Raw genomic sequence first — 27194 nt, forward strand, 5'->3', positions numbered from 1 at the left:
TGTTTGTGGTCATGTGATTTCGCCCAGATGGGGCTGAGCCTGAACACAGCCCCTGAAAGCTGCAGAGAGAAAGCAGATGGAGTTCCCACCATCGAGGTGGAAAGGAAATTAAGAGCGGTTGGAGGTTTTCTAACAGAAGTATCTGTTCCCTTTGTGTGCATTTTTGGTATGCTGTGGTTTATAGTTTTTTTCTCCCCCCCCCCACCACAATGATATGGATTATTAAAAATTAGAGATCTTTTAAGAAACTAGATGAAGGATAGCTGTGTTAGCCTGTGGCAGCAAAACAAGTGTATCTGAAAAAGTGAACCAAAGAGAGCCAGTTTGGTGTAGTGGTTAAGTGTGCGGACTCTTATCTGGGAGAACCGGGTTTGATTCCCCACTCCTCCACTTGCACCTGCTGGAATGGCCTTGGGTCAGCCATAGCTCTCACAGAGTTGTGCTTGAAAGGGCAGCTGCTGGAAGAGCTCTCTCAGCCCCACCCACCTCACAGGGTGTCTGTTGTGGGGGGAGAAGATATAGGAGTTTGTAAGCTGCTCTGAGTTTCTGATTCAGAGAGAAGGGCAAGGTATAAATCTGCAATTCTTCTTCTTCAGTGGCTCACCCATGTTCACAGCCTGCCACAAACTGTTAGGTGTTGCTAGAATCTTGCGCTTTTCTACTTTTAAGGAACTTACATTGCATACAAATCAAACTTCTTTATAATATCTGTGTTAAAACTCTTGTGCTGTTGTAGTCAGGGAGCTAGAGTGGGGAGGTGAGGATTCAAATGCTCTCCCTTTACAAAAGTCCCTTGGTGACTTTGAGAAAGTGGTTTTCTTTTAGCCTGGCCTACCCTCAAGGGTTGTTGTGAGGATAAAGGGGGTGGGGTGGGCTGTGGATGAGGCCTGAGCTCTCTGGGGAAAGGTTGGAATCACACTGTGATGGGGATCCAGCCAGCCCAAGCAGGCTTTGCTCGCCTGGGGCTCTCCTGGGCCACCCTCCCCCCCCAGTCAAAAGGCCAGCAAGCCACCAGCTGCCCAAAACCACATAAGGAGTGGAGAAAGGGTAGTGCGAGCTTCTCCGGGGTTATGGTGGGCTGCTGGGGGTGTGGCAAAGCTCCTGGCGGCTGGCTGGCTGCCCGCTCTCCTAATCCAGGGATTGTTATGCAGCTGTACCTACTATTCAATGGACAAGGTAGGTAGATGGGGAGGAGGAGGGGGAACCCTCAGAAAGGTTCAGGAGCTGTGCTCCTGTGAGCTCCTACTGAATCCGAGGCCTGTTCATGCTTTATTTTGATTCTGTCTGCAGGCTCACAGTCTTGGTATAAGTCAGGGGTGGCCAGATGTTAGAGTCACATAGAATAAACGTCAGATGTTTGAGAGCCACAAGACAGGAACATCAGATGTTTGAAAGCTTTGAGGGAGGGAGGGATGAAGGAAGGCAAATAGGTGGGGGAGGAGAGGTGGAAAGAAAGCAACTTTAACTTTAAATGCATTTTCCAAGCTAGCCGACAGGGCAGTGGGGGCTTTGAGAGCCTGATAATATGCATGAAAGAGTCATGTGCGGCTCCTGAGCCGTGGTTTGGCCACCCCTGGTATAAGTAATCTCTCTTCTCTAGCCAATGGCATGCATTCCTTTCAGTAGCAGCGAAGATTATCTGTCTGTCTGAAGAAGAAACAGACACGAATAGCACAGGCCACTCCACTCAGTATATACACTGGCTGAGTTAAACACACCCCCTTTGGTTGGCGGCAATTCCTCCTATTGGTCTCTCCAGGATCCTTCCTTTGCATTTCCGGGATGAAATGCCTCATGTCCCGATTGGCTGTTTTGAAGAGAACGGCCAATCAGAATGCAGGCATCAGGATCCTGGAGAGTAATGGAAGCGTGCTTCAAGCTCAGGCCTACTAATGCAGCAAATACATAACAGGCCTGCTAGGCTTCCCAACCTCCCAGTCGGGGAAGCCCCGCCCCGTAACCTCCATGTGCTTTGAGATCTCTGCAGGTTTAGAAGCCTGCAAACACCTTTTTTTTAAAGGTCTGTGCGCTTTTAAAATTAAGCAGGGAGTGAATGCCTCATTGGGAGGGGCTAGCAACAGAGCTTCCTGTAAGACAGAGTGAAGTCCAGTCCCTGCTTGCTTTCGCTTAGTATAGGAACCAGATCCAGTAAGTATGTGTGTGTGTGAGAGCGAGAGCATAGTCTCTGTGCTTGTTTTTTGGATTCATTTCAGACATCTCTTATAGTAACCTCTTATAGCTCCATCTCTCTGTCTTTTAATTTGTCTGTGTTAAGTTGGTTGGAAATACGGCAGCTCCTGTGCGTAGAGCCCCAGCGAGATTACAAAAGATTGTGCTTGCAAACAAACTGTTTATTTTGGCTGCTTTGTTAGCGTGGGTTCACTTTTAGTTACTGGAATTACAACTGCTGTTGGGGACAAGGAAATGAAGACTATTCAGGGGGATTGAACTGCTGTATTTTTATTTATTTTAGGCAAGGCTTTTTTTGTAGAAAAAGCCCAGCAGGAACTCATTTGCATATTAGGCCACACATCCCGACACTGCTATAGTTTCAAACAGGGCTTTCCCTACAAATTTGCATATTTAGACTCATTTGCATATTAGGCCACACCCCTGCCACCATGCCAGCCGGAACTGCGGTCCTGTACGTTCCTGCTAAAAAAAAAAAAAGCCCTGGCCATTATAAAGCATACCTTTTGTGAAATCTATTGAACCGCAACGTCATAGAATCATAGAATTGGAAGGGACCTCCAGGGTCATCTAGTCCAACCCCCTGCACAATGCAGGAAACTCACAAATACCTCCCCCTAAATTCATAGGACCTTCATTGCTGTCAGATGGCCATCTAGCCTCTGTTTAAAAACCTCCAAGGAAGGAGAGCCCACCACTTCCTGAGGAAGTCTGTTCCACTGAGGAACCCGCTCTAATGGTCAGGAAGTTCTTCCTAATGTTGAACTGGTAACTCTTTTGATTTAATTTCAACCCACTGGTTCTGGTCCTACCTTCTGGGGCCACAGAAAAGAATTCCACACCATCCTCTATATGACAGCCCTTCAAGGACTTGAAGATGGTATCAAATCAACTCTCAGCCACCTCCTCTCCAGGCTAAACAGGCCCAGCTCCTTCAACCTTTTTTCATAGGACTTGGTCTCGAAGTGCAAAGGAGAGTTTTAAAAATGTTTATTTATTTATTTTAGATTTCTATCTCGCCCTCTCCGCAAGTGGACTCAGGCCAGCTAACCGTCAGTTCAAACCATCTGCAATTGCAATTTAGAATTCCTTTGAATTTGTGCTGTCTTCACTTTTGTTTAGGTAATTTCCGGGGTGAAAAAGAAGAGGGGTGTGTGTGAGAGAGAGATGTCTGGGGAAAGCAGTCACAGTAGACGCCACCACCACCCAGTGGACAGCCTCTGTCGGAAGATCCAGACGATCAACATGTTGGACAAGACCTCCAATCCCGCCCTGCAGATCCCAAAGCTCCGCTCCAAGAACTTTGACAGCCCGCAGGGCAACGTGAAGAAAAACCTGGAGGAGATCTTGAAGAAGAGAACCCTGAAGAGCAGTGAGGGCAGTGGAACGAGTCATGAGGCCTCTCTCCTAAGCCCTTACAGTGACGAGGTCTTCTCCCCGGGCCCGCCAACGGTGGTCCCGAGTCACAGGCGCGTCTCGGATATCCGGTCCGAGAACAAGACCTTTTCCATCAGTAGAAATAAAGACCGAGCTGGTCGATCGGGGCTCCCAACGGTACAACCAGAGAGTTTTTCATCACCTCCTTTAAGAGGCAGAGAAACAGTTTTGGGCTACAGCCCCAGCGCAGAGCAGAAAAGCGGGGTTTCTCGAGAATGTAACTATTTCACATCAAGTCCCAACTGGTTTGCTCAGGAACTGAAGTCTGTGCAGCCAGTGTTCCAGTCTCCAGTGGCAAAAAGACTGTCTTTGGGTAAGGAGAGGGAGAGTTAGCTCTTGAGAAGCAGTTAGGGTTGCCAGTCTCCAGGTGGGGGCAGGGGATCTCCTGGTTTGGAGGCCTTCCAACCGCTTCAGGGTCATCAGAAAGTGGGGGAGGGCAGGGGAATGTCTGCTCGGCACTCCATTATTCCCCATGGAGAACAATTCTCATAAGGTATAATCAGGGGTTGTTTTGTAGAAAAATAGGTGGTGGAGCTCATCCAGGGATTGCAATGCAGCTGCACCTACTATTCAATGGACAAGGAGGTGGAACTCTCAGAAGGAGGAGGAGGAACTCTAAGAAAGGTTCAGGAGCTGTGCTCATGTGAACTCCCACTGAATCTGAAGCCTGGGTATAATGGAGAATTGATCTGTGGGTATCTGGGGTGGGAGCTGTCTTTTGAGGTAGAGGCACCGAATTTCCAGCATAGCATACAGTGCCTCTTCTGAAAATACTCGCTAAGTTTCAAAAAGATTGGACCAGGGGTCAAATTCTATGAGCCCCAGCAGAAGGTGCCTCTATCCTTCGTTATTTCCAAATGGAGGGAAGGCATGTAAAAGGTGTGCAGTCCATTTAAATGTAATGGCCAGAACTCCCTTTGGAGTTCAATCATGCTTGGTCACCCTTGCTCCTGGCTCAGCCTCGAAAGTCCCCAGATATTTCTTGAGTCGGACCTGGCAACCCTAGAGGCACTGTGTAGTGGGGCAGGGGTGGCCAACGGTAGCTCTCCAGATGTTCTTTTTTGCCTACAACTCCCATCAGCCCCAGCCATCAGGCATGCTGGCTGGGGCTGATGGGAGTTGTAGGCAAAAAACATCCAGAGAGCTACCGTTGGTCACCCCTGCAGTAGTGGGGGAGTCCCCGGGTTTTTTAGAAGGTTTCTGGTTGGACGTTGGAGATTTGATTGAGTGTGCAGATATTTAAAGGCATTTTAGTTTGGCCGTAGCTGCCCCCACAGCATGAGGAGGATCTTCATTGTGTCACTGAAGGCAAGCTGTGGCAGCCATCTTGTGTCTGGCTTCACCTCCTGCAGCAACCATTTTGTGGCTGCACCTACCACACTCTGCCAGCATTTTAAATATGTTTACAGGCTCAAAAAGATTGGGGACTCTTGTACGACTCTTGTGAATAAGCGTAGCATATTTGGCATGATGAAGAAGTCAGATACAATGGCATAAAATCAGTAGGGTGTTTAAATCAGTAGAAAAATAGTGTTTTTAAAAAAGATAAAGGTAACCCTGTACAAACACCAGTCGTGTTAAATCTGCAGAAAACAACCTGGTGACAACAGTGCAATATGTAACAGATAATACATGCTGTATGCCGTGATGTAGTAGGGCTACCAATTCCCAGTTTGGGGAAAGGAGATCCCCTAATTTGGAGACCCTCCCCCTGCTTCAGGGTCTTCAGAAAGCAGGGAGGGGGGAGGGAAATGGCTGGGCATTCCATTATTCCTTATGGAGACAGATTCCCGTAGGGTATAATGGAGAATTGATCCATGGGTGTCTGGGGCTCCTGCAGGGCTAATATTTGAGGCAGAGGCACCAAATTTTCAGCATAGCATCTGATGCCTCTCCACAAAACATCCTCCAAGTTTCAAAAGGATTGGACCAGGGGGGCCAATTCTATGAGCTGCCAAAGAAGGTGCCCCTATCTTTCATTATTTCCATTGGAGGGAAGGAGAAGAAGAAGAAGATAATGATATTGGATTTATATCCTGCCCTCCACTCAAGAGTCTCATAGCGGCTCACAATCTCCTTTACCTTCCTCCCCCACAACAGACACCCTGTGAGGTGGGTGGGGCTGAGAGGGCTCTGACAGCAGCTGCCCCTTCAAGGACAACCTCTGCCAGAGCTATGGCTGACCCAAGGTCATTCCAGCAGGTGCAAGTGGAGGAGTGGGGAATCAAACCCGGTTCTCCCAGATAAGAGTCTATACACTTAACCACTACACCAAACTGGCTCTCAAGGCATTTAAAAGGTGTGTGGTCCCTTTAAAAGTGATAGCCAGAACTCCCTTTGGAGTTCAATGATGCTTGTCACAACCTTGCTCCTGGCTCCACCTCCAAAGTTCCCAGATATTTCTTGAATTGGACTTGGCAATGCTATGGTGTGTGGCCTAATATGCAAAGGAGCTCCTGCTAGAATTCCAGTCCTGATGCTTCCAACTTATAGTTCAAGATTGTTTCAGGTGGTGTTTGTCTGCAGTAAAATGGCTAGATTTGAATCCAGAAACACTTTGAGTTTTTTGGGAGGAGGGGGGAGTACAGGCTTATACCTCGAAAATCTTGTCAGTCTGTAAGCTGCTACTGAGCTGGCTCTAAATTTCAAGAGGAAGGCAAAAGACCCAAGAGGTAGAATTTTTTTTTCTTTACTACCCCTCTGAGTTGTGAGTTATAACAGCAGGGCTCTTTTTCTAGCAGGAACTCCTCTGCATATTAGGCCATGCCCCCCTAATGTAGCCAATCCTTCAAGAGCTTAGAGGGGTTGGCGACATCAGGGGAGGCGTGGCCTAATATGCAGAGGAGTTCCTGCTAGAAAAAGAGCCCTGGATAATATTACTGTTATTGTGGGGGACTGGGACTGTTATTGTCAGGAAACGGGACTCGAGAATTTCTCTGGAGTTTGTGGACAAGTTTTGTTCCGACATCTTGATAGAAAAGGCAAACCTACAGCCACGTTTCTGGTTGGCAAGCCTTCAGAAAGCAGGTGATATGTCAGCGTTGTTTCCCCGTGTAGGATGCAGGCTGTCAGCCGTGACGAAAGACTATGAAAACTCTGACGTCAGCTTCATCTGCGAGGAAGATCTGCTGACGACCATCTTCTCCGCCTGTGATGTGGAGAGAAGAGGTAAAACTAACCTGCAGGCTTCTCCTCTAACTCAGAGGGCGGGGGGGTGGGGCTTTATGTGGCTATTAAATAGCTCTCGGTCTTAATGCTTAGCTTGCGTATCACCAGGGCTTTTTTGTGGCAGGAACTCCTTTGGATATTAGGCCATACACCCCTGATATAGCCAATCCTCCTGGAGCTTACAGTAGGCCCTGTATGAAGAGCCCTGTAAGGAATTCTAGCAGGACCTCCTTTGCATATTAGGCCACACCCTCCTGATGAGCCAATCCTCCTGGAGCTTACAGCAGGCCCTGTACGAAGAGCCCTGTAAGGAATTCTAGCAGGACCTCCTTTGCATATTAGGCCACGCCCCCCTGATGTAGCCAATCTTCCTAGAGCTTACAGCAGGCCCTGTACGAAGAGCCCTGTAAGGAATTCTAGCAGGACCTCCTTTGCATATTAGGCCACACCCTCCTCATGTAGCCAATCCTCCTGGAGCTTACAGCAGGCCCTGTACGAAGAGCCCTGTAAGGAATTCTAGCAGGACCTCCTTTGCATATTAGGCCACACACCCCTGATGTAGCCAGTCCTCCTGGAGGTTACAGTAGGCCCTGTAAGAAGAGCCCTGTAAGGAATTCTAGCAGGAACTGCTTTGGATATTAGGCCATACACCCCTGATGTAGCCAATCCTCCTGGAGCATAAACTAGGCCCTGTACTAGGCCCAAGTCCCCCCTAGTTTTCCCTCCCGAATTGCTAGAGCAGGGGTGGCCAACAGTAGCTCTCCAGATGTTTTTTGCCTACAACTCCCATCAGCCCCAGCCATTGGTCATGCTGGCTGGGGCTGATGGGAGTTGTAGGCAAAAAAACATCTGGAGAGCTACCGTTGGCCACCCCTTTGCTACAGCGTTCGGAAGAACCATAGAGTTTTCCCGGAAACATCTAGAATGGCCAGTGCACGACGTTGCGGGTGCGATGACGTCATTCGCGGGTGACATCGCCCTGGTGACGTCAGTGGAGGTTCCCCCCGCCAGCTCAGTGTGGACCGGCGGTTCGGGAACCCCCTGGGCGGGAGAACCTCTGCCCAGACCGGGGGCTTGGCAGCCGTACCCTGTACTAAAAACCCTGTAAGCTCTTGGAGGATTGGCTACATCAGGGGTGTGTGGCCTAATATGCAAAGGAGTCAGGGCTTTTTTTGTAACAGGAACTCCTTTGCATTTTAGGCCATGTACCCCTGATGTAGCCAATCCTCCTGGAGCTTACAGTAGGCCCTGTAAGAAGAGCCCTGAAAGCTCTTGGAGGACTGGCTATATCAGGGGTGAGTGGCCTAATATGCAAAGGAGTTCCTGCTACAAAAAAGCCCTGCATATCACACTTTACAATGTTCAAAAGTCCTTCCTCTGCATCTTCATGCTATGACCTTTACAGCAGCCCTGCAAGGTAGGTAGATCAATACAATTCCTGAACTAGCATCAAGGGGTGGGTGGGAGCAAACATAAAAACATTTCAACAATTAAAATAATAATAATAATAAATTTTATTTATATCTCGCCCTCCCCGCCGAAGCAGGCTCAGGGCGGCTAATAGGACATGGTGTATACCATGATATTATATAAAACAATTATAAAATACAGTTAATAGATACATTTAAAAACAGTTACATAAAATTTAAAACTACAATAAATTAAGGTGCTATGTTCAGTAGGTATGAACATAGTTGAAAATGCAGTTGAAATATAGAAATCAATTAAAAACACATAAACAGACGACACTAGAAGGCAGGCCAAAAACCGTTTTTGGGGGGTATGCCAGATGAAACAAAAAAAGTCTCCACCTGCTGGCAAAAGACACTGATGGAGGCAGACAGAAAAATCACTCGGGGAGGAGGTCCCAGAGTTTAGGTGCCACGGCAGAGAAGGCCCTGCCTTGGGTTGCCATCTAGCCTCAGATGGCAGCGGCAAATTAAGCAGGGCCTCTGAGGATGACCAGAGTGGGTAGGTGGGTTCTGAACAGTCAATAAGATTGGAAGTAGTCCATAGTTACCCTCCCCAACTTGATTTCCCCACCTGGAGTTGCCAGACCTCTGGGAGGTGCCTGCACCTTTGACTAGAAATGCTTTCGAATGGAGTGTAAATATATGAAGATTTGCACAACCCCAGTATGAATCTCTGACGAAGCTTCTGTGTGAAACGGCCAGCTCCAGCTTGCGGCCCCGTGATTAATTTAGAGAATTGGGGCTCAGCCTTGATGCCACTGACAATCTCTGAAGAAGAGCACTGGGTTTGCTTCCGAATCACTGAAATGGTTGCCGTGGAGTTGAACTTGTTCTGAACTGCCGTTTTGCTGTCTCCTGGTTTCACGGGGAGTTTGTCAGGACAAAGTGAAGACAAAAAAGAGCAAACATATATGAAATTGCTTTTATTGTTTATTCTGCACATTTGGAGTTCCTGGATAATTACATTCACAATTTTGTAAGGTTGTTTGCCAGTAATTTTCTGCCGTGAGCCTTTGGGTTTCTTTGCATGTGGCAGACCCCTGGTCCAGCCAGGGAATCCCCCAATCTGGGGGGCTCCGATTTGCCTCCTTCCAGTTGGCTGGTGGGGAAACCCCACCCCCGAAAGGGATATCGTGGCATGATGTCCCTAATGTGATGACGTCACTCAGAAGTGACGTCATTGCGTTGCCGACATTGCGCAGTGACGTTTCTGTGTTTTGGGCAAACTCTGTGGTTTTGTAGCAAAAAAACTATGGAGCTTTTGCCCAAAACCTAGAGCACTGGGTGTAATGTCAGCGATGCAGTGATGTCATTTCTAAGTGACATAATCAGGGGTGAAATTCTAGCAGGAGCTCCTTTGCATATTAAGCCACACACCCCTGATGCAGCCAATCCTCCAAGAGCTTATAAGGCTCTTTTTCGTAAGCGCTTGGAGGACTGGCAACATCCAGGGGGTGTGGCCTAATATGCAAAGGAGCTCCTGCTAGAATTCCACCCCTGGACATAATCATGCCGCATGTGGAAAGACACACACCAAAGGATCCACCCCCTCCCCCCGCCGGTAGGTGGGCATGACCTGGCAATCCTATCCCCACCACTGAAATAAAATCTGAAATAATCAGTGGAACTCACTGTCTGGGGCAAGCGACGCTCTTTCTTCTTGATGCTTGGGGGGGGCCACAGTGGGAGGGCTTCTAGTCTCCTGGCTCCACTGATGGACCTCCTGATGGCACCTGCTTTTTGGTCACTGTGTGACGCAGAGTGTTGGACTGGATGGGCCATTGGCCTGATCCAACATAGCTTCTCCTATGTTCTTATGGTCCTGCTAGTGGACCTTCTGATGGCACCTGGGGTTTTTTGGCCACTGTGTGACACTGAGTGTTGGACTGAATGGGCCACTGGCCTGATCCAACATGGCTTCTCTTATGTTCTTAAGGCCCCACTGATGGACCTCCTGATGGCGCTTGGGTTTTGGCCACTGTGTGACACAGAGTGTTGGACTGGATGGGCCATTGGCCAGATCCAACATGACTTTGCTTACGTTCTTAGCAAGGTTTGGAACTCTGGAGCCTGGCCACTGTGTGTTGCAGAGTGTTGGACTGGATAGCCATTGGTCTGATTCAGGGCTTTTCTTGTAGCAGGAACTCCTTTGCATATTAGGTCATGCTCCCTGATGTAGCCGATCCTCTAAGAGTTTACAGTACGCCCTGTAATAAGAGCCCTGCAAGCCCTTGGAGGATTGGCTACCTCAGGTGGACGTGGCCTAATATGCAAAGGAGTTCCTGCTACAAAAAAAGCCCTGGGCCTGATTCCACATGGCATCTCTTACGTTCTCTTGCGTTCTTATGTTTCCCCCTCCCCAACTGATTTCTCCACCACCAGAGACCAATACAAAGGCTAGGATTTTCTTGCTTAGCCTCTTTCTTCTGGTGAACAGCAACGAATGCGAGTTGACGTTGCATTTCTGACCTTGTGAAATACATTGTGACACTTGGATGCTTTCTCTGTGATTCTGGGCCGCAGGCAAAGTGGCTGTTTCCACAATCGTTGACTTTCTGAGACATACGACCAGCCGATGTCCAGAAGACAGCAGCCTTGAGGATCTGTGTAACATGCTGGATCCTGAACGCAGGGACATCTCCATGGACTTGGAAACCTATCACGCCATCATGAAAGAGTGGATCGACGACTGCAAACAAAACCGGTAAATGCATGTTTCTTAGACTGGGGCAGCCAAACTTGCTTGACGTAAGAGCCACGCAAAATAAACGTCAGATGTTTGAGAGCCCCGAGACATGAGCATCAGATATTTGAGAGCCAGCAAGGAGGGAGGGAGGGAAGGAGGGGAAATTGGTGGGGGGAAGGAGGTGGAGATGGAAAGAAAGCAACTTTAAATGCATTCTCCAAGCCACTGGCTGGCTTGGCTTGGAGAAGTGATTTAAAGAGAGAAATGCTTTCTCCAAGCTGGCCGACATGGCGGTGGGCAATGCTCCCTCTAAGCTGGAGTCTCGTGAGCAAAAATTCTACTTTGTGAGCTTCTGGCATGAAAGTTGTGAGCTACCATCAGTGGTGGAATTCTAGCTCCTTTGCATATTAGGCCACACACCCCTGATGTAGCCAATCCTCCAAGAGCTTACAAAAAGGAACCTTGTAAGCTCTCGGAGGATTGGCTGCATCAGGGGTGTGATGCCTAATATGCAAAGGAGCTCCTGCTAGAATTCCATCCCTGGCTACTATCATTAAAGCTGTGAGCGGCTGCATAAATCAGTGTGCTCTGGGATCCTCCTTCCCGAGCTAAGACAAAAATGTGTGAGCTGGAGGCTAAAAATCCTGTGAGCTAGCTCTCACTAAATGGGGGGGGGGGCTTCAAGAGCCACATAATGTGTGAGACATTTGGCCACCCCTGCCTTAGATGAAGAAGGGATCTGTGTGCATAGCATTGATAAGTACTGCCTGTTCTTAGAACACTTTCCTCTGTCTATAGTTTAATTCAGTCTTGACTGTCTTCTAAGTTATTTGTAGACTATCCCAGGATGCTTTTGAAATATGCTGCCGAGTAACACGTTACATTGTCCCACCGAGCAGTGTTGCGGTGAGGCCAAAGGGTCGGGGGGAGAGAAGGCTGCTTCTGTAGAACGTCTCTGTATGGCGTGCCATAATGTTTTGTTGGTGGGTTTTGTCTGTGGCAGTTCAAGCATCATTGCTAAGATAATCCCTTCCTGGAAGATGGTGGGAATCGCCCCTTCCCTGTTTTAAAAAAACAGTGCAACAAGCATGCAGGGCTGGTTGATATCTCCCTCATGATTACTTCCTCTGTTTTTTTGGTATTTTTGTTTTCCTTAATGTGTGTGAGTGTGTGGATGCACCCAGAAGTCGTGGCGACTTCCGATGACTGACCCCTACTAGGGGCCTGGAGGATGTTCAGAGAGGTGAGCATAAGAGAAGCCATGTTGGATCGGGCCAATGGACCCATCCAGTCCAACACTCTGGCACACAGTGGCAGAAAGAAAGCCAGACAGAGAGTAAGAAAGCGAGAAAGAAAGCCAGAGAGAAAGTGAGAAAGAAAGACAGGAAGACAGAGGGAAAGAAAGCCAGAAAGTCAGAGAGAAAGTGAGAAAGAAAGACAGGAAGACAGAGAGAAAGCAAGAAAGAAAGCCAGAGAGAAAGTGAGAAAGAAAGACAGGAAGACAGAGGGAAAGAAAGCCAGAAAGCCAGAGAGAAAGTGCGAAAGAAAGACAGGAAGACAGAGAGAAAGCAAGAAAGAAAGCCAGAGAGAAAGTGCGAAAGAAAGACAGGAAGACAGAGAGAAAGCAAGAAAGAAAGCCAGAGAGAAAGTGAGAAAGAAAGACAGGAAGACAGAGGGAAAGAAAGCCAGAAAGCCAGAGAGAAAGTGAGGAAGAAAGACAGGAAGACAGAGAGAAAGCAAGAAAGAAAGCCAGAGAGAAAGTGAGAAAGAAAGACAGGAAGACAGAGAGAAAGCAAGAAAGAAAGCCAGAGAGAAAGTGAGAAAGAAAGACAGGAAGACAGAGGGAAAGAAAGCCAGAGAGAAAGAAAGCAAGCCAGAGAGAAAGTGAGAAAGAAAGACAGGAAGACGGAGAGAAAGAAAGTAAGAAAGACAGAGAAAGAAAGCGAAAAAGCAAGCCAGAAAGCCAGAGAGAAAGCCAGAGAGAGAGAGAGAGAGAGAGAGAGAGAGAAAGAAAGAAAGAAAGAAAGAAAGAAAGAAAGAAAGAAAGAAAGAAAGAAAGAAAGAAAGAAAGAAAGCCTGCCTTTGCCTTCCAGCTTTGGTATTCTAAGGAGGATCTCCCATCCCAGTACTTGCCAGTCGGCCCTGCTCAGCTTCTGAGATCTGATGAGATCGGGTTTGCCGGGACTATCCAGGTCAGGGCTTACGATTACTTCCTAAATCAAATCAGCCCTGCAAGTAAACTTAGGCAGGGTACCCCGCTGAGGTTCCACCCCTCCCCAAATCCTGCTCTTTTCAGCCTCCACCCCCTCCAGGAATTTCCCAAACCAGAGTTGGCAACCCCGTTTTCAAGAGATGAACAGAGGCAGCTTGCTGTTGTCTGCCTCTGCATCGTAACCCTGGTCTTCATTGGCGATCTCCCATCCAAGGACTAACCAGGGCAGACCATGCTTACCTTCCGAAACAAGATTCGCCTAGCCTGAAATATGCATGTCAGGGTACGCTGGATCATAATGAAATCGAAAGGGTTTGAACACTTCAAAGGGTTGAAACACTTTCCCTGTGAAGAAAGGTTAAAACGCCTGGACTCTTCAGCTTGGCGAAACGTCGACTGCGGGGTGACATGATCGAGGTTTACAAGATTATTCATGGGATGGAGAAGGCAGAGAAAGAAGTACTTTTCTCCCTTTCTCACAATAGAAGAATCCATGGACATTGAATGAAATTGCTGAGCAGCCAGGTTAGAACGGATAAAAGGAAGTCCTTCTTCACCCAAAGGGTGATTAACACGTGGAATTTACTGCCACAGGAGGTGGCGGCAGCTACAAGCATAGGCAGCTTCAAGAGGGGATTGGATAAGCATATGGAGCAGAGATCCATCAGTGGCTCATAGCCACAAGGTATAGATGGAACTCTCTGTCTGGGGCAAGTGATGCTCTGTATTCTTGATGCTTGTGGGGGGCGGGGCAACAGTGCGAGGGCTTCTGGTGTCCTGGCCCCACTGATGGACCTCCTGGGTTTTTTTGGCCACTGTGTGACACAGAGGGCGTTTTCGCACTCACCTTAATCAGCAGCGACCCCCTCTTCACCGCGCAGGATCTGCGCGCATTTCGCACTAATTGCCGCAGAGCACCCGGAAGAGCCGGAAAGTCCCAGCGCTTTTTCGGCACAAACGGAAACCGCAAAAAACCAGTTTCCGTTTGCGCCGCAAAAGCGCCGGGACTTTCCGGCTCTTCCGGGTGCTCCGCGGCAATTAGTGCAAAATCCGCGCAGATCCTGCACGGTGAAGAGGGGTGTCGCTGCTGATTAAGGTGAGTGCGAAAACGCCCAGAGTGTTGGACTGGATGGGCCAATGGCCTGATCCAACATGGCTTCTCTTATGTTCTTATGTACAAAATTCAAAATTCTATTTAAGTGGCCAAAAGAAACACAGCTCCCTTTTCATATTCCAGGAAAGAGGAAGCTGCTAAGGAGGAAACTACAGACCTGGAGGAACCCTTGATTAAGTTGCATGAAAGCACTCTACCAGGTACCAAACGCTCCATGTACAGAAGTCAGTCTCTCATAAATCATAGAACGGAATGTTGGGAATGTGCCTACCTTGCTGGATCAGGGGAATGCTGTAGACATTGTTTATCTTGATTTCAGTAAGGCTTTTGATGAAGGTTCCGCATGCTATCCTTGTTGACAAGTTGGTAAAATGTAGTTTGGTTCCCGTCGCCGTTAGGGGGGAAGTGGCAGCATGGCAGCACTCTTGTGCGCCCCCGTCGCTCTCTCCCCCCCACACCACCCTGCATGATGAAGTCACTAGTGATGTCATTGCGCTGCGCGAAAAAAAAAAGAGAGCTTGTGGGGAGGCAGGCCAGGCCCGGATGCAGGGAGAGAGGCCTTTCTGCCTTGCCGGTCGTAGAGTTGCCAGGTCCCTCTGGGCAGCCAGTAGGGGATGGGGGGTGAAGCTCACCAGGACAGGGAGTGTCATCCCGCGTTTCAGTGATGTGCACACGTGACTTTTCCAATATGACCCGGAAGTGACGTGGGGATGTCCGGGTAACATTCTGTTTTGGGGGCAAATATTCTACGTTAGCTTCTACCGTAGAGATTTTGCCTGAAAATCAGAGTATCACCCCAACATGCTGGCGTCTCTTCCAGGTCATGTTGAAGTCATGTCACTGCAATATCAGGTGTTTTTACTTTTTGGGGGTGGGGGAGGTAAGTCCCCCCACTGGTTGGCTGATTGATGGTAGAGAGGTGGGGCATGGCAGTTGGGGCATGGATACCCCGCTCCTACCGGGGGGGTGGTGAGGCTGGTGTTCCCAGTCATAAGGTAAATACTCTACCATAGTCCTCTCAGACAGTATGGACCCAACCAGGGCTTTCTTTTGAGCAGGAACGCACAGGAATGCAATTCTGGCTGGTTTGGTGTCAGGGGTGTGTGACCCAATATGCAAATGAGTTCCTGCTGGGCTTTTTCTACAAAAGCCATGCGTGAAACAATGGTGATGTCAGGGTGTGTGGCCTAATATGCAAATGAGTTCCTGCTGGGCTTTTTCTACAAAAAAAGCCCTGCACCCAACCATGGTCAGCTCAGAAGCTGTGAGGCTTGACTGCCCAGCAGGCCTGAGGCCTTGCTCTCTGAAGCACTAAGAAACCAGCTGAGCTATGAAGGGGATACTCCCTCTAAGCTGTGGAGTCTTGTGAGCAAAAATTCTACTTCGTAAGCTACTGGCATGAAAATTGTGAGCTACTGCATCAATTAGTTTGCTCTGGGGCCATTTCCCCCTGAGCTAAGACAAAAATGTGTGAGCGGGGGGGTGCTAAAAAACTCTGAGGTAGCTCACACCAACTCAGCTTAGAGGGAACACTGGAAGGGACGCAAGTTTAGTCATTGTTAAAGTGATAACTGAAGGCGGGAGCACCTACAGCTGTTGAGCCCTTTGCCAGTTTTCCGGAATTTTCCCTTTTGCAGCTAAGAGGACTCCTGTTCGGATGAACCTAACTTCTGGAAGCTTGGAGGCTCTGGGAGGAGACGTGTCAAAAGGAGACTTGTGAGTTCCTTTAAAAATATATATCTGTTGTTATTTTTTTATTTAGTTGTCAAATGTATATCCCCCCTCCCCCAAATGGGGCTTCTAACAGCATATAAAATACATCCAATAATAGTAGTCGTAATAATTAAAAAATCTTTAAAATATAAAACAATTACAAATCTATCCCCATTAAAATATATCTACTATCAAGGAGGGTTGGATGTGTGGATGTTGAAGACATAACTGAAGCACACCTGCTGTCTGATGGATCTCAGTCACTCAAAGGACACTGTGAAGAAGCCCTTATGCAGCCGAGGCTTCTTCCCAGCCCAGGCGGTCCCTTAATAAAAACTTTTCTCCTCACAGATCAGCCTTGGCCGTCTGACAGAAATACCCTGAGCAGAAAGTGGCACACATACAAGTTTTTAATTTTTAAAACCAAAATAAAAGCTTTATTGGTTTTTCAAAGGCAGGGGATGGGAATGTATTTACAGAAATAAAATGAAGGAATAAAGTAAATCAGTTGGCAGAACTTAACAGTATACAAATAAAACCACAGCGCTCCCACTAGGTGTTTATCAAGGCTGGCCAAACCTTCAAACGAACGAACTGAAGCTTAGGTTATCCTAAGTTTGGATAAGCCAAAATAAAATAAAAAATCAGTTGTGCCCAGTATAAATTTGGTTGGCACTATACTGTCCAACATACTCAAAAGCACTTCAAACCCCGAGGAACTGGTTATCCTTGAAGGGCCACCTCAGACCCTGCTTCCAGACCCCTGGACACTGACTCTCCCTCAGGGTTCTATCACTAACCCACAACTTCAGAGTTAAGCCCCTTTTTGTCTGAAGCCTTTGTCTGTCCTGGATCTCCCCTCTGATAACCAAACTTCAACCCCTCCACTATCAGGGTGTGTATGATGTTCTGATGTGACACAGGAGTCTATTGGCCTGTCAGCACTCCTAAACCAGAGCTGTCACCAGAGGCTTACTTGGCCTCTAAAAAGAAAATAAAAATCTCCTCAGAACAGAGCCTTATTTGTCGCCAGCTTTGTCCCTCACAGTTCTCAATGCTCAAACACGTCTTTCTCCTATCTGTGCAACTCCAGACTGAAGCAAAAAGCCCCTCGTCTTGGCCCTGCCCCCTATTTAAGTCACTTTGGTTGCTAGGAGGCAGTCCAGCCAATCCCAGTGAGCTTGCTATTTTAATTCACTCCAAGCTTGGCTTCACGGACTGTTTTCAAGTCCGTCACAGCCACCTTAAAAACAGCCAGCCTATCAGGGCTTTTTTTGTAGCAGGAACCCCTTTGCCTGTTAGCGCCCCCCACCCCCCGATGTAGTCAGTCCTCCTGGAGTTTACAGTAGGCCGTGGATTAAGAGCTCTGTAAACTCTTTGAGGATTGGCGACATCAGGGGTGTGTGGCCTAATAGGCAAAGGAGTTCTTGCTACAAAAAAGGCCTGCAGCCGATATATGTTTGATTACAAAAAGCTGATGTGTTGGCTTCAGAACTGTTCCAGGCCAATACGTCTTGATTTATTTGTGGTGAAATTTCTGGAAGGAGAAATGGAAGAATGGTATGGTAGAACTAGGGGAGAAAATATGCGTACTTGTGGCCTACACACGTACAAATAGGCCACACTTAACTTTCTTTAGGAGGCACAGAGTGTCTCCTCAGATTAGTGGCAAACTTTAACCCACCTTCTCTCTGCAATGTCATGGTCTTAATCCAAATTGAGGCCCCCAATTGCAGATGATAAGGGGAGCTCCCAAAACGCAACATCGCTGCATGAGGGGACCTAAGGTAGACCCAGACACTCTGTAACATTTGGTTTAGCTCAGAATTCCCCCCCTGCTAGTGGAACTTTGCTTCTGTGCTAAAATCTGAAGAGAAAAACTTATCCCACACTATGAAATGAATGCAACTGCCCTTAATTCCTGGGTGCATAACAGCTCTACTTTTGATAGGGTTGCCAAGTCCGATTAAAGAAATATCTGAGGACTTTGAGGGTGGAGCCAGGAAACTTTGGGGGTGGAGCCAGGAGCAAGGGTGTGGCAAGCCTACTTGAACTCCGAAGGGAGTTCTGGCCATCACATTGAAAGGGACCCCACCCCTTTTAAATGCCTTCCTCCTTTGGAAATAATGAAGGATAGGGGAACCTTCTTTGGGGGCTCATAGAATTGGACCCCCTGGTCCAACGTTTTTGAAACTTGGAGGGTGTTTTGAGGAGAGGTACCACATGCTATGCTGAAAATTTGGTGCCTCTACCTCAAAACACTCCCCTGCCCCAGATACCCACAGATCAATTCACCATTATACCCTATGGGAATCAGTCTCCATAGGGAATACTGGAATGCCCAGCAGACATCTCTCCCCCTGCTTTCTGATGACCCTGTAGCGGGGGGAGGGCCTCCAAACCAGGGGATGCCCTGCCCCCATCTGGGGATTGGCAACCCTAACTTCTGAAGAACTGAGCATGCACACGAAAGCTTATACCCAGAATCAAACTTTAGTGGTCTAAGAGGTGCCACTGGATTCAAACTTTGTTCTTCTAGCTCTACTTCCGTGTGCATTCTTGACCACGTTTTCATGTTTCCATTCAGCGTGTAGTACCTCGTGGAAGACAGTGCCTCTTTTCTGTTCCCGTTAGGGAGACGTCGGATTTGATCGCTTGCGTAGCAGATCTTCAGTTCAACAATCAGAAGCTCCAGGAGGAGAACGGCCAGCTGAAGCAGGCAGTGGACACCATGGAGGAGGCCAACAACCGGCTGGTGGAAGACAGCGAGGAGATGCGCAACCAGATAAAAAGGTGCCGCAGATGCTTTCGGGTTTGCTTGACCCAAAGTCATGTTCAAATGGGGCTCAGGAGCAGATGCTGGGTTAATTCGGTAGCATTGTGTAGTTCGCTGGTATTCTATAGCAGCCGTCCCCAACCTTCTTGGCACCAGGGACCAGTTTTGTGGAAGACAATTTTTCCACAGACCGGGGTGTGGGGGATGGTTTCGGGATGATACAGTTGTCCACTTGAGAGTCCACACACTTAACCACCACACCAAACTAATAGAAATATATTAGTTTGATGTGGTGGTTAAGTGTGTGGACTCTTATCTGGGAGAACCGGGTTTGATTCCCCACTCCTCCACTTGCACCTGTTGGAATGGCCTTGGGTTAGCCATCGCTCTTACAGACTTGTCCTTGAAAGGGCAGCTTCTGGGGGAGAGTTCGCTCACCTCACAGGGTGCTTGTTGTAGGAGAGGAAGGTAAAGGAGATTGTGAGCCGCTCTGAGACTCTGAAATTCGGAGTGGAGGGCAGGATATAAATCCAGTGTCGTCTTTTTATTATTATTATTATTATTATTACTACATTGTTGCTAACAGGCTACGGACCGGGACTCGTCCACGGCCTGGGGGTTGGTGACCCCTGTTCTATAGTGAATTCAGCCAGCTTGAGGAAAGCATTTCCTCAAGTTCATTGTTCATTGAACAAGAGCAGAACACAAACAGGCCACCCTGCTTCTATGGTTTTGTGTGGGGACACTCTAGCAATTTTTTTTTTTGGGGGGGGGGACTCTGGTACCATAGAATTTCCCCAAAAATTGCTAGAGCATCTCCACATGAAACCATATGGCCCGGCCCACCAAGGTCTCATTTATATCAGATCGGGCCCTCATAGCAAATGAGTTCAACACCGCTGTCCTAGAGCTTCCCTGCTTCACGTACCCTATCACCTGCCAACTCCAAGATCCCAAGCTGCGTTTCTGACATCTTCTTGCTTCTCCTGGTTTTGTTCTTGTTAAAATAACATGCAAATCAATTTCTGTGGCTTACGAAAAGCGGTTTGGGCTCTTTCAGTTTCCAGCAGTCCGTTAATAAAGCGAAAATCTTGCAAGAGGAACTGGAAGAAGCCAAAAACAATCTGAATGCTTCTGAAGAAAAGGCAGGAAAGCTGTTAATGCAGAACAAACAACTAGTAAGTAGACTTGCCCTCTTTCAGATCCTGTTAGTTGTTACAAAAGCCTGAGACACTGACGTATAGGCAGGGCCTTACATTGTAATAGGGTTGCCAAGTCCAATTCAAGAAATATCTGGGGACTTTGGGGGTGGAGCCAGGAGACATTAGGGGTGGGGCCAAGATCAAGGCTGTGACAAGCATAATTGAACTCCAAAGGGAGTTCTGGCCATCACGTTTAAAGGGACAGCGCACCTTTTCAATTCCTTCCTTCCATAGGAAATAATGAAGGATAGGGGCACCTTCTTTTGGGGCTCATAGAATTGGACCCTCTGGTCCAATCTTTTTGAAATGTGGGGGGTATTTTGGGAAGAGGCACTAGATGCTATACTGAAAATTTGGTGCCTCTACCCCCCAAAACAGCCCCCCCCATAGCCCCAGATGCCCGCGGATCAATTCTCCATGATTTTCTATGGGAATAAATCTCCATAGGGAATAACAGAGTTCCCAGCAGACATTTCCCTCCCCTGCCCCCGCTTTCTGACGACCCTGAAGCAGGGGGAGGGCCTCCAAACCGGGGGGTCCCCTGCCCCCACCTGGGGATTGGCAACCCTACATTGTAATACTGCAGAGAGCAACATTTTCCAGAATCTGTGCTTCCTTCTTTTAAAAAGTTTCTACTCCTTGTGAATACAGAGAGGTTTGCAAATATGTAGAGTGAAATCTTAGGAGCCAAGTGGCTGAATTAGGTTTTCAGTGGGCGGAGGCACTTTGCATGCCTCCTTACCAGCCCAATGACACAAACAAAATGTGCAGAATCCATTATTATTATTTTTTTAATTGGAATTGTGCCAGTTTGCATAATTTATGCCAGCTGCAAAAAGGAGGCTTTTGGGGGGAGCAGAACGTAGACCACCGAAGCTCAACAATCCCACCCCACCCAACAAATCCTTTATACATTTAAAAAAAAACAAAAATTGAATCCAGTGGCACCTTTAAGACCAACAGTGTTTAATTCTGGGCAGAAGCTTTCAGGTGCACGCAGACTTCTTTGGGGAGTGAAGATTCAGAAGCGTGCCTGCAACGAAAGCTTAAACCCAGAATTAAACCCTGTTGGTCTTAAAGGTGCCCTTCTTAGCAGCATGCTGTAAACTCAATGAGGAACGAGTCCTCTAGATCTTCATCTAGCCATCTTCCAGGGATCTTTTTTTGTAGCAGGAACTCCTTTGCATATTAGGCCACACCTCCCTGATGTAGCCAATCCTCCAGGAGCTTACAGGGCTCTTCGTACAGGGCCTACTGTAAACTCCAGGAGGACTGGCTACATCAGGGGTGTGTGGCCTAATAGGCAAAGGAGGTCCTGTTAGAATTCCTTACAGGGCTCTTCATACAGGGCCTACTGTAAGCTCCAGGAGGATTGGCTACATCAGGGTGGGTGTGGCCTAATATGCAAAGGAGGTCCTGCTAGAATTCCTTACAGGGCTCTTCTTACAGGGCCTACTGAGAGCTCCAGGAGGATGGGCTACATCAGGCGTGTGTGGCCTAATATGCAAAGGAGGTCCTGCTAGAATTCCTTACAGGGCTCTTCGTACAGGGCCTACAGTAAGCTCCAGGAGGACTGGCTACATCAGGGGTGTGTGGCCTAATAGGCAAAGGAGGTCCTGCTAGAATTCCTTACAGGGCTCTTCATACAGGGCCTACTGTAAGCTCCTGGAGGATTGGCTACATCAGGGTGGGTGTGGCCTAATATGCAAAGGAGGTCCTGCTTACAGGGCTCTTCGTACAGGGCCTACTGTAAGCTCCCCTGGTGTAGCCTAATATGCAAAGGAGTACCTGCTACCAAAAAAAAAGCGCTGGGATCCAAGACTGATCACTCTGAATGCCTCAAAAACATGTCCATATGTCTTTAGGGTAACCATGATTCTTTACCTTTGATAGTTCTTGCTTCATCTATTTTGAGTCTGTGCTTCTTGATGTGCTAAACTGTGCCAAAACGAGAACTCATACTCCCAAAAAGAGCACCAAGCGATAGGCTCACTATGGGAGGCGGGGTTGATCTGCTAATGGATGAGGAAACGTAACCATTCATGTACGCAACAGCGTTGAGCAGATTGGCTCTGACCAGTTCTGCATCTTCAGGCAATGAGAGCCAGGTTGGTGTAGTGGTGAAGAGCGGCGAACTCTAATCTGGAGAACCACGTTTAATTCCCCCATCCCACCACTTGAAGCCAGCTGGGTGACCTTGGTCAGTCACGGTTCTCTCATACCCCAAAATAAACATAGCTCACCACAAAAATCCGCTGGAGTTTTAGGCTGCCAGACAATCTTCGGATCTCCTGCCTATACTATACCCTCTGCCACATGATAAGGATTCATTATTATTGGCAATGGCTCTTCAAAGCCTAGCCTGTTTGTCTCCAGTTTTTAATTCTTTCACTAGGAGAAAGAGAACCAATCTCTTATGCAGAAGATTTCAAGTCTCCAAGAAGAGGTAAGCGTGTGATCTGTCGTGTGAGCGTTAAATGAGGATTGGCCGAAGGGGGGGTTGGTGGACTGAACAAACGAGGACTTTGGCCACAGCCGCCCCCAAATCTATCTATCTATCTATCTATCTATCTATCTATCTATCTATCTATCTATCTATCTATCTATCTATCTATCTATCTATCTATCTATCTATCTATCTATCTATCTATCTATCTATCTATCTATCTATCTATCTATCTATCTATCTATCCATCTATCCACCCGTCTGTCTGTCTGTCTGTCTGTCTGTCTATTCAGCAGAGAGAAATGTGGGGTGGAATTCCGCTAGGCCTCTGTAACAAAAACAGGATTTTTCTTTCTTTCTGGGTTGTTGGCAGCCCTTGGCTAGATAGTCCAATAATCTAACTCAGTATAACTCAGTTGCCATCTCCAGGCTGCGAAATCCCTAAAGATTTGGGGGATGGAGCATGGAGAGGGTAGGATCTGGGGAGGGGAGGGACCCCCAGCGGGGCATAATGCCATTGAGTCCGCCTTCCAAAGTGGCCATTTTCTCCTGGGGAACTGATCTCTATTACCTGGAGATCTCCAGCTACCACCTGGAGGTTGAGCAACCTAAAATCTCTGAAGATATATGTGATCAAAATTACTAGGCTGGGGGGCAGAGTGTCGCTTGAGCATGGCGGACGCATTCTGATCGAGCTCCTGATCATTCCCCCTATTTCGCCTAATATAACGCCACCAGGCATCTTAGAAAACTCTGCTTTCGATGGGACAGCATAACAGAACTAAAAAAGAAGACCGCTCAGAAAGGAAAAAAGTCTGTTCTAGACTTCTTCAAAGCGGACGTTTTGGAAGAGGTTAGTAGGCCTATAACCAGATCGGTACTAAATATGGCGGCAAATAATACTAATCCACCAAGCCCCAGTGTAGAGGATGAGGACGCTCCGTTAAGTAAAAGAGATCTAAATCTCCTGAAAGCAGACATCCATCGCTTCTTTAATGAATCTTTAGACTCTTTCCTTAAGCCCATCCAGTCCAAAGTACAGAAGATGGCGGAAGAGCTCACTGTTACTACAAAAGCGGCGGAGCAAACGGCTGAAGCGGCCATTGTGCTGCAAGACGAGGTGAAATCTCTTAAGAGAAAGGAGGCTATTCTAGAAAATAGACTTCTAATACTAGAAAATCGTTTTAGAGCCTCAAACTTAAAATTTCGTGGCCTGGAAGAGGGCGAGGAGGGGTCCGCTGATTTGGCCACTTTTATATCAAACTGGTTGAAATCAGCACTGAAAATGTAATTAAAAACATATATAAAGAGATGTATACTCTACTAACTGGGTTATTTCTTATAAGAATTCTTATTAACATTTGATTTCCCCATAAGTGATTAAAGCTCAAAAACTTAATCCATTCATTGTAATTAATATATTTACATGCACACTTAATTATTACATTTCATTATTAATAAGTCTAGCTATATTTAAAAATATAAGCAGTCGTACCAACAGCACTCTCTCTATTTTAATTCATACATGCCTACCATTCATACCCCATTCACCATCACTATACAATCATTCAAAAACATTCATCAGCACTTACATTCCCCCTAGTTTGGTGTAATGGTTAAGTGTGCAGACTCTTATCTGGGAGAACCGGGTTTGATTCCCCACTCCTCCACTTGCACCTGCTGGAATGGCCTTGGGTCAACCATAGCTCTGGCAGGGGTTGTCCTTGAAAGGGCAGCTGCTGTGAGAGCCCTCTCCAGCCCCACCCACCTCACAGGGTGTCTGTTGTGGGGGAGGAAGGCAAAGGAGATTGTGAGCCGCTCTGAGACTCTTCGGAGTGGAGGGCGGGATATAAATCCAATATCTTCATCTACCTCACAGGGTGTCTGTTGTGGGGGAGGAAGGGAAAGGAGATTGTGAGCCGCTCTGAGACTCTTCGGAGTGGAGGGCGGGATATAAATCCAATATCTTCATCTACCTCACAGGGTGTCTGTTGTGGGGGGGGAGGTAAAGGAGATTGTGAGCCGCTCTGAGACTCTTCGGAGTGGAGGGCGGGATATAAATCCAATATCTTCATCTACCTCACAAGGTGTCTGTTGTGGGGGGGGGGGGGAGGTAAAGGAGATTGTGAGCCGCTCTGTGACTCTTCGGAGTGGAGGGCGGGATATAAATCCAATATCTTCATCTTCTTCTTCTTTTATCAGACATATCTCATCAATTTTATTACTCTCATTCCTCTTCTAGATTAAAGTTATTTAGACCTTTCATTTATCATCTCAGTTATTTAAAATCACTCACTTACTAGACTTCAGTCATGCCTAATAACGAATCACATTCATTCAGTCATTCATATCAGTCACATCGTCACCCCCCTGCCCATACTTCCCGATTTAAAAGACAATTTCATATCAAGCATTTTCCATTCAACAGTTATGCTATCTAGTTATCAGTAATTCTACTAAACGGTTACACTAAGCCATCTCTCTCTGCCAGAGGCTGAGAAAAAACAAAGCTCCAGAACAAACAAGGAGCTTAAGAAATTTTGAATCACAGGAGCCCGCCAAAAGTTTCCAGTTGAAGCAGCAGCTTGGGACGGGAAAAAAGTTTCAAAAAGACATCTAACAATGTTAATAGAACAACTCCCAAGGGAGGAGCCACAGCCAATGGAAAAAATAGAGGTTTTGCTCTATAGCTCCTTGTGCGATTGAGCAAGCCTTGCAAAGCAAGCTGTTATGCAGAAAAAAGCAGATGACAGCCAGTTGTTCAGGGGCCTGGTAGCCCTCCGGGGGCCTGATTCGGCCCCCGGGCCAAATGTTTGACACCCCTGTAAGAGACACTTGTTTGATTAAATTTGCGATACATAGAATGGCTATTACAGCCTAGTAATTTTGATCATATATATTCATTTTTGATCATATATATATTCAGAGGACTTTCGTTGCTCATTGTTCATGTGATTTCTCTTCTTCACAACCTGGAGGCTGGCAACTCTAGTATAAGGCCCTGGTCTCTTCAGTCAGGATAGGGTTGGGTTTTTTTTTGGGGGGGGGGGGGGCGCTGCTCTAAGGCTGGCACCATCCACAACTGCCTTGGTTTCTGCAGTGGTCAGGCTGGCCCTGGCGACATATTTTTCTTCTGCCTTGCGCCAATGTCTGGTTTTACGGAGCATAACATGTTATACGCTTTCCATCCAGAATATCAGGAATGTTCTGGATATAGACGGTCTCCAGAAGAACATCGCAGAGTTAACTCGAAATGTGGCTGAACTGCAAGTAAGTCACTTTTACATGTTCATGACAACCGTAACCTAAATACATTCACGTTGACGTTCAAGATAAAATAGAGCTGGAAAGGACACCGAGGGACATCTAGTCCAGCTCCCCTTTAGTGGAGGAAATTCCCAGCTATATTTGGGGGCGGGCTGTGGGGCTTGGCCTCTTATTCCCTCCAGCGGCCAGCCCACCCGGCCCAGCTCTCTTACTGTCCCCCTCTCTCTCGCGCTGCAGTTCGTTCTCTCTTTCTCTCTGCTGCTCTTTCACTGTCCCCTTTAGGGTTCTGCAGCGAGGGACTTTCGTGCGCATGATGCAATGATGTCACCCGGAAGTGACATCATTGTGCTGTTGATGGTGCGCGGCAGCCGCTCTAGGCGTTTTCAGGAAAACTCTATGGTTTTCCTGGACACTCTAGCCATTTGGGAGGGGGAAACTATGGTACCTATGGAGAGCCAGTTTGTTGTAGTGGTTAAGTGTGCGGACTCTTACCTGGAAGAACCGGGTTTGATTCCCCACTCCTCCACTTGCACCTGCTGGAATGGCCTTGGGTCAGCCATAGCTCTGACAGAGGTTGTCCTTGAAAGGGCAGCTGCTGTGAGTGCTCTCTCAGCTCCACCCACCTCACAGGGTGTCTGTTGTGGTGAAAGAAGGTAAAGGAGATTGTGAGCTGCTCTCAGACTCTGAGATTCGGAGTGGAGGGCAGGATATAAATCCAATATCTTCTTCTCTCACGCAATGCAGTTCTCTCTCTCTCTCCCCCCTTCCTCCGCTGCTCTTTCACTGTCCCCCCCCTTTCTCATGCTGCCACTGCCACTCTTTCATTGCCCCCCTCTCTCTTGTGCTGCCCCTCCTCTATCAGCTGCTCTTTCATTGTCCTCCTCTTTCTCATGCTGCTGTTCTCATTGCCGCTCTTTCACTATCCCCCTCTCTCATGCGCTGCCCCCCCTCTCACTCTCTCTGCTGCTCCCCCCCCCCGGCTGCTCTCCCTTTGCCACTCCCCCGTTCTCTCTCTTGCTGCCCCCCTCTCTCGTTCTCTGCCACTCTCCCATGCTCTCTCGCTGGTCCTGGAAGCCTTCCAATGGAGGGGCCCTAATAGGGGAGGGGTTTTTTTTAATAGTGTGGCGTGGCTCCCGACCCCCCTGTAGCTACGGGCCTGGCTATCTCCGCCCTCCTTTTACACAGAGAGTATTTGGATTGGCAGCTTGGTCATGACTGCCGGTCATTGGCGGTCCTTCAAAATAACTGATGCTGTGCCAAGGTTGGGTGCGCATCTAACAACCCCCACCCCCTTTCTTTCCAGTTGCAGGTGCACATATGTGAAAATACTCTGATGAATAAGGATGCCTCCCTCCTAAAGGTTAGTGATTCTCTGCAGGGGTCCCATTTTCCCCAGGAGGAAAAAAAAAACCCCTGTAGGAATATGAACATTAGAATATATGGTCGACTTCCCAATGCAAAGGGAGTATGAGCTTGCGTTGGCAGTTTCTCTTTATCAGGAGGGGAACAGA

The 27194-nt window shown here is 47.7% G+C and overlaps 1 protein-coding gene across 1 annotated transcript in view; it reads left to right on the forward strand.

The window, feature by feature from the left end:
• The first annotated feature begins 5 nt into the window (after nucleotides 1-5).
• Nucleotides 6-27194, forward strand: part of IRAG2 (inositol 1,4,5-triphosphate receptor associated 2) — an 89446-nt gene continuing 62257 nt past the window's right edge. The window contains exons 1-11 of the mRNA XM_060245938.1: nucleotides 6-166; nucleotides 3313-3940; nucleotides 6685-6795; nucleotides 10791-10971; nucleotides 14403-14479; nucleotides 15917-15995; nucleotides 18627-18785; nucleotides 19829-19946; nucleotides 22366-22416; nucleotides 25609-25686; nucleotides 26987-27043. Of these exons, the coding sequence (XP_060101921.1) occupies nucleotides 3358-3940; nucleotides 6685-6795; nucleotides 10791-10971; nucleotides 14403-14479; nucleotides 15917-15995; nucleotides 18627-18785; nucleotides 19829-19946; nucleotides 22366-22416; nucleotides 25609-25686; nucleotides 26987-27043 (1494 nt within the window). The 5' untranslated portion in view covers nucleotides 6-166; nucleotides 3313-3357. The remainder of the gene's footprint in view (nucleotides 167-3312; nucleotides 3941-6684; nucleotides 6796-10790; nucleotides 10972-14402; nucleotides 14480-15916; nucleotides 15996-18626; nucleotides 18786-19828; nucleotides 19947-22365; nucleotides 22417-25608; nucleotides 25687-26986; nucleotides 27044-27194) is intronic.

This window comes from Heteronotia binoei, chromosome 8, assembly GCF_032191835.1.
Source record: "Heteronotia binoei isolate CCM8104 ecotype False Entrance Well chromosome 8, APGP_CSIRO_Hbin_v1, whole genome shotgun sequence".
Classification (NCBI taxonomy): domain Eukaryota; kingdom Metazoa; phylum Chordata; class Lepidosauria; order Squamata; family Gekkonidae; genus Heteronotia; species Heteronotia binoei.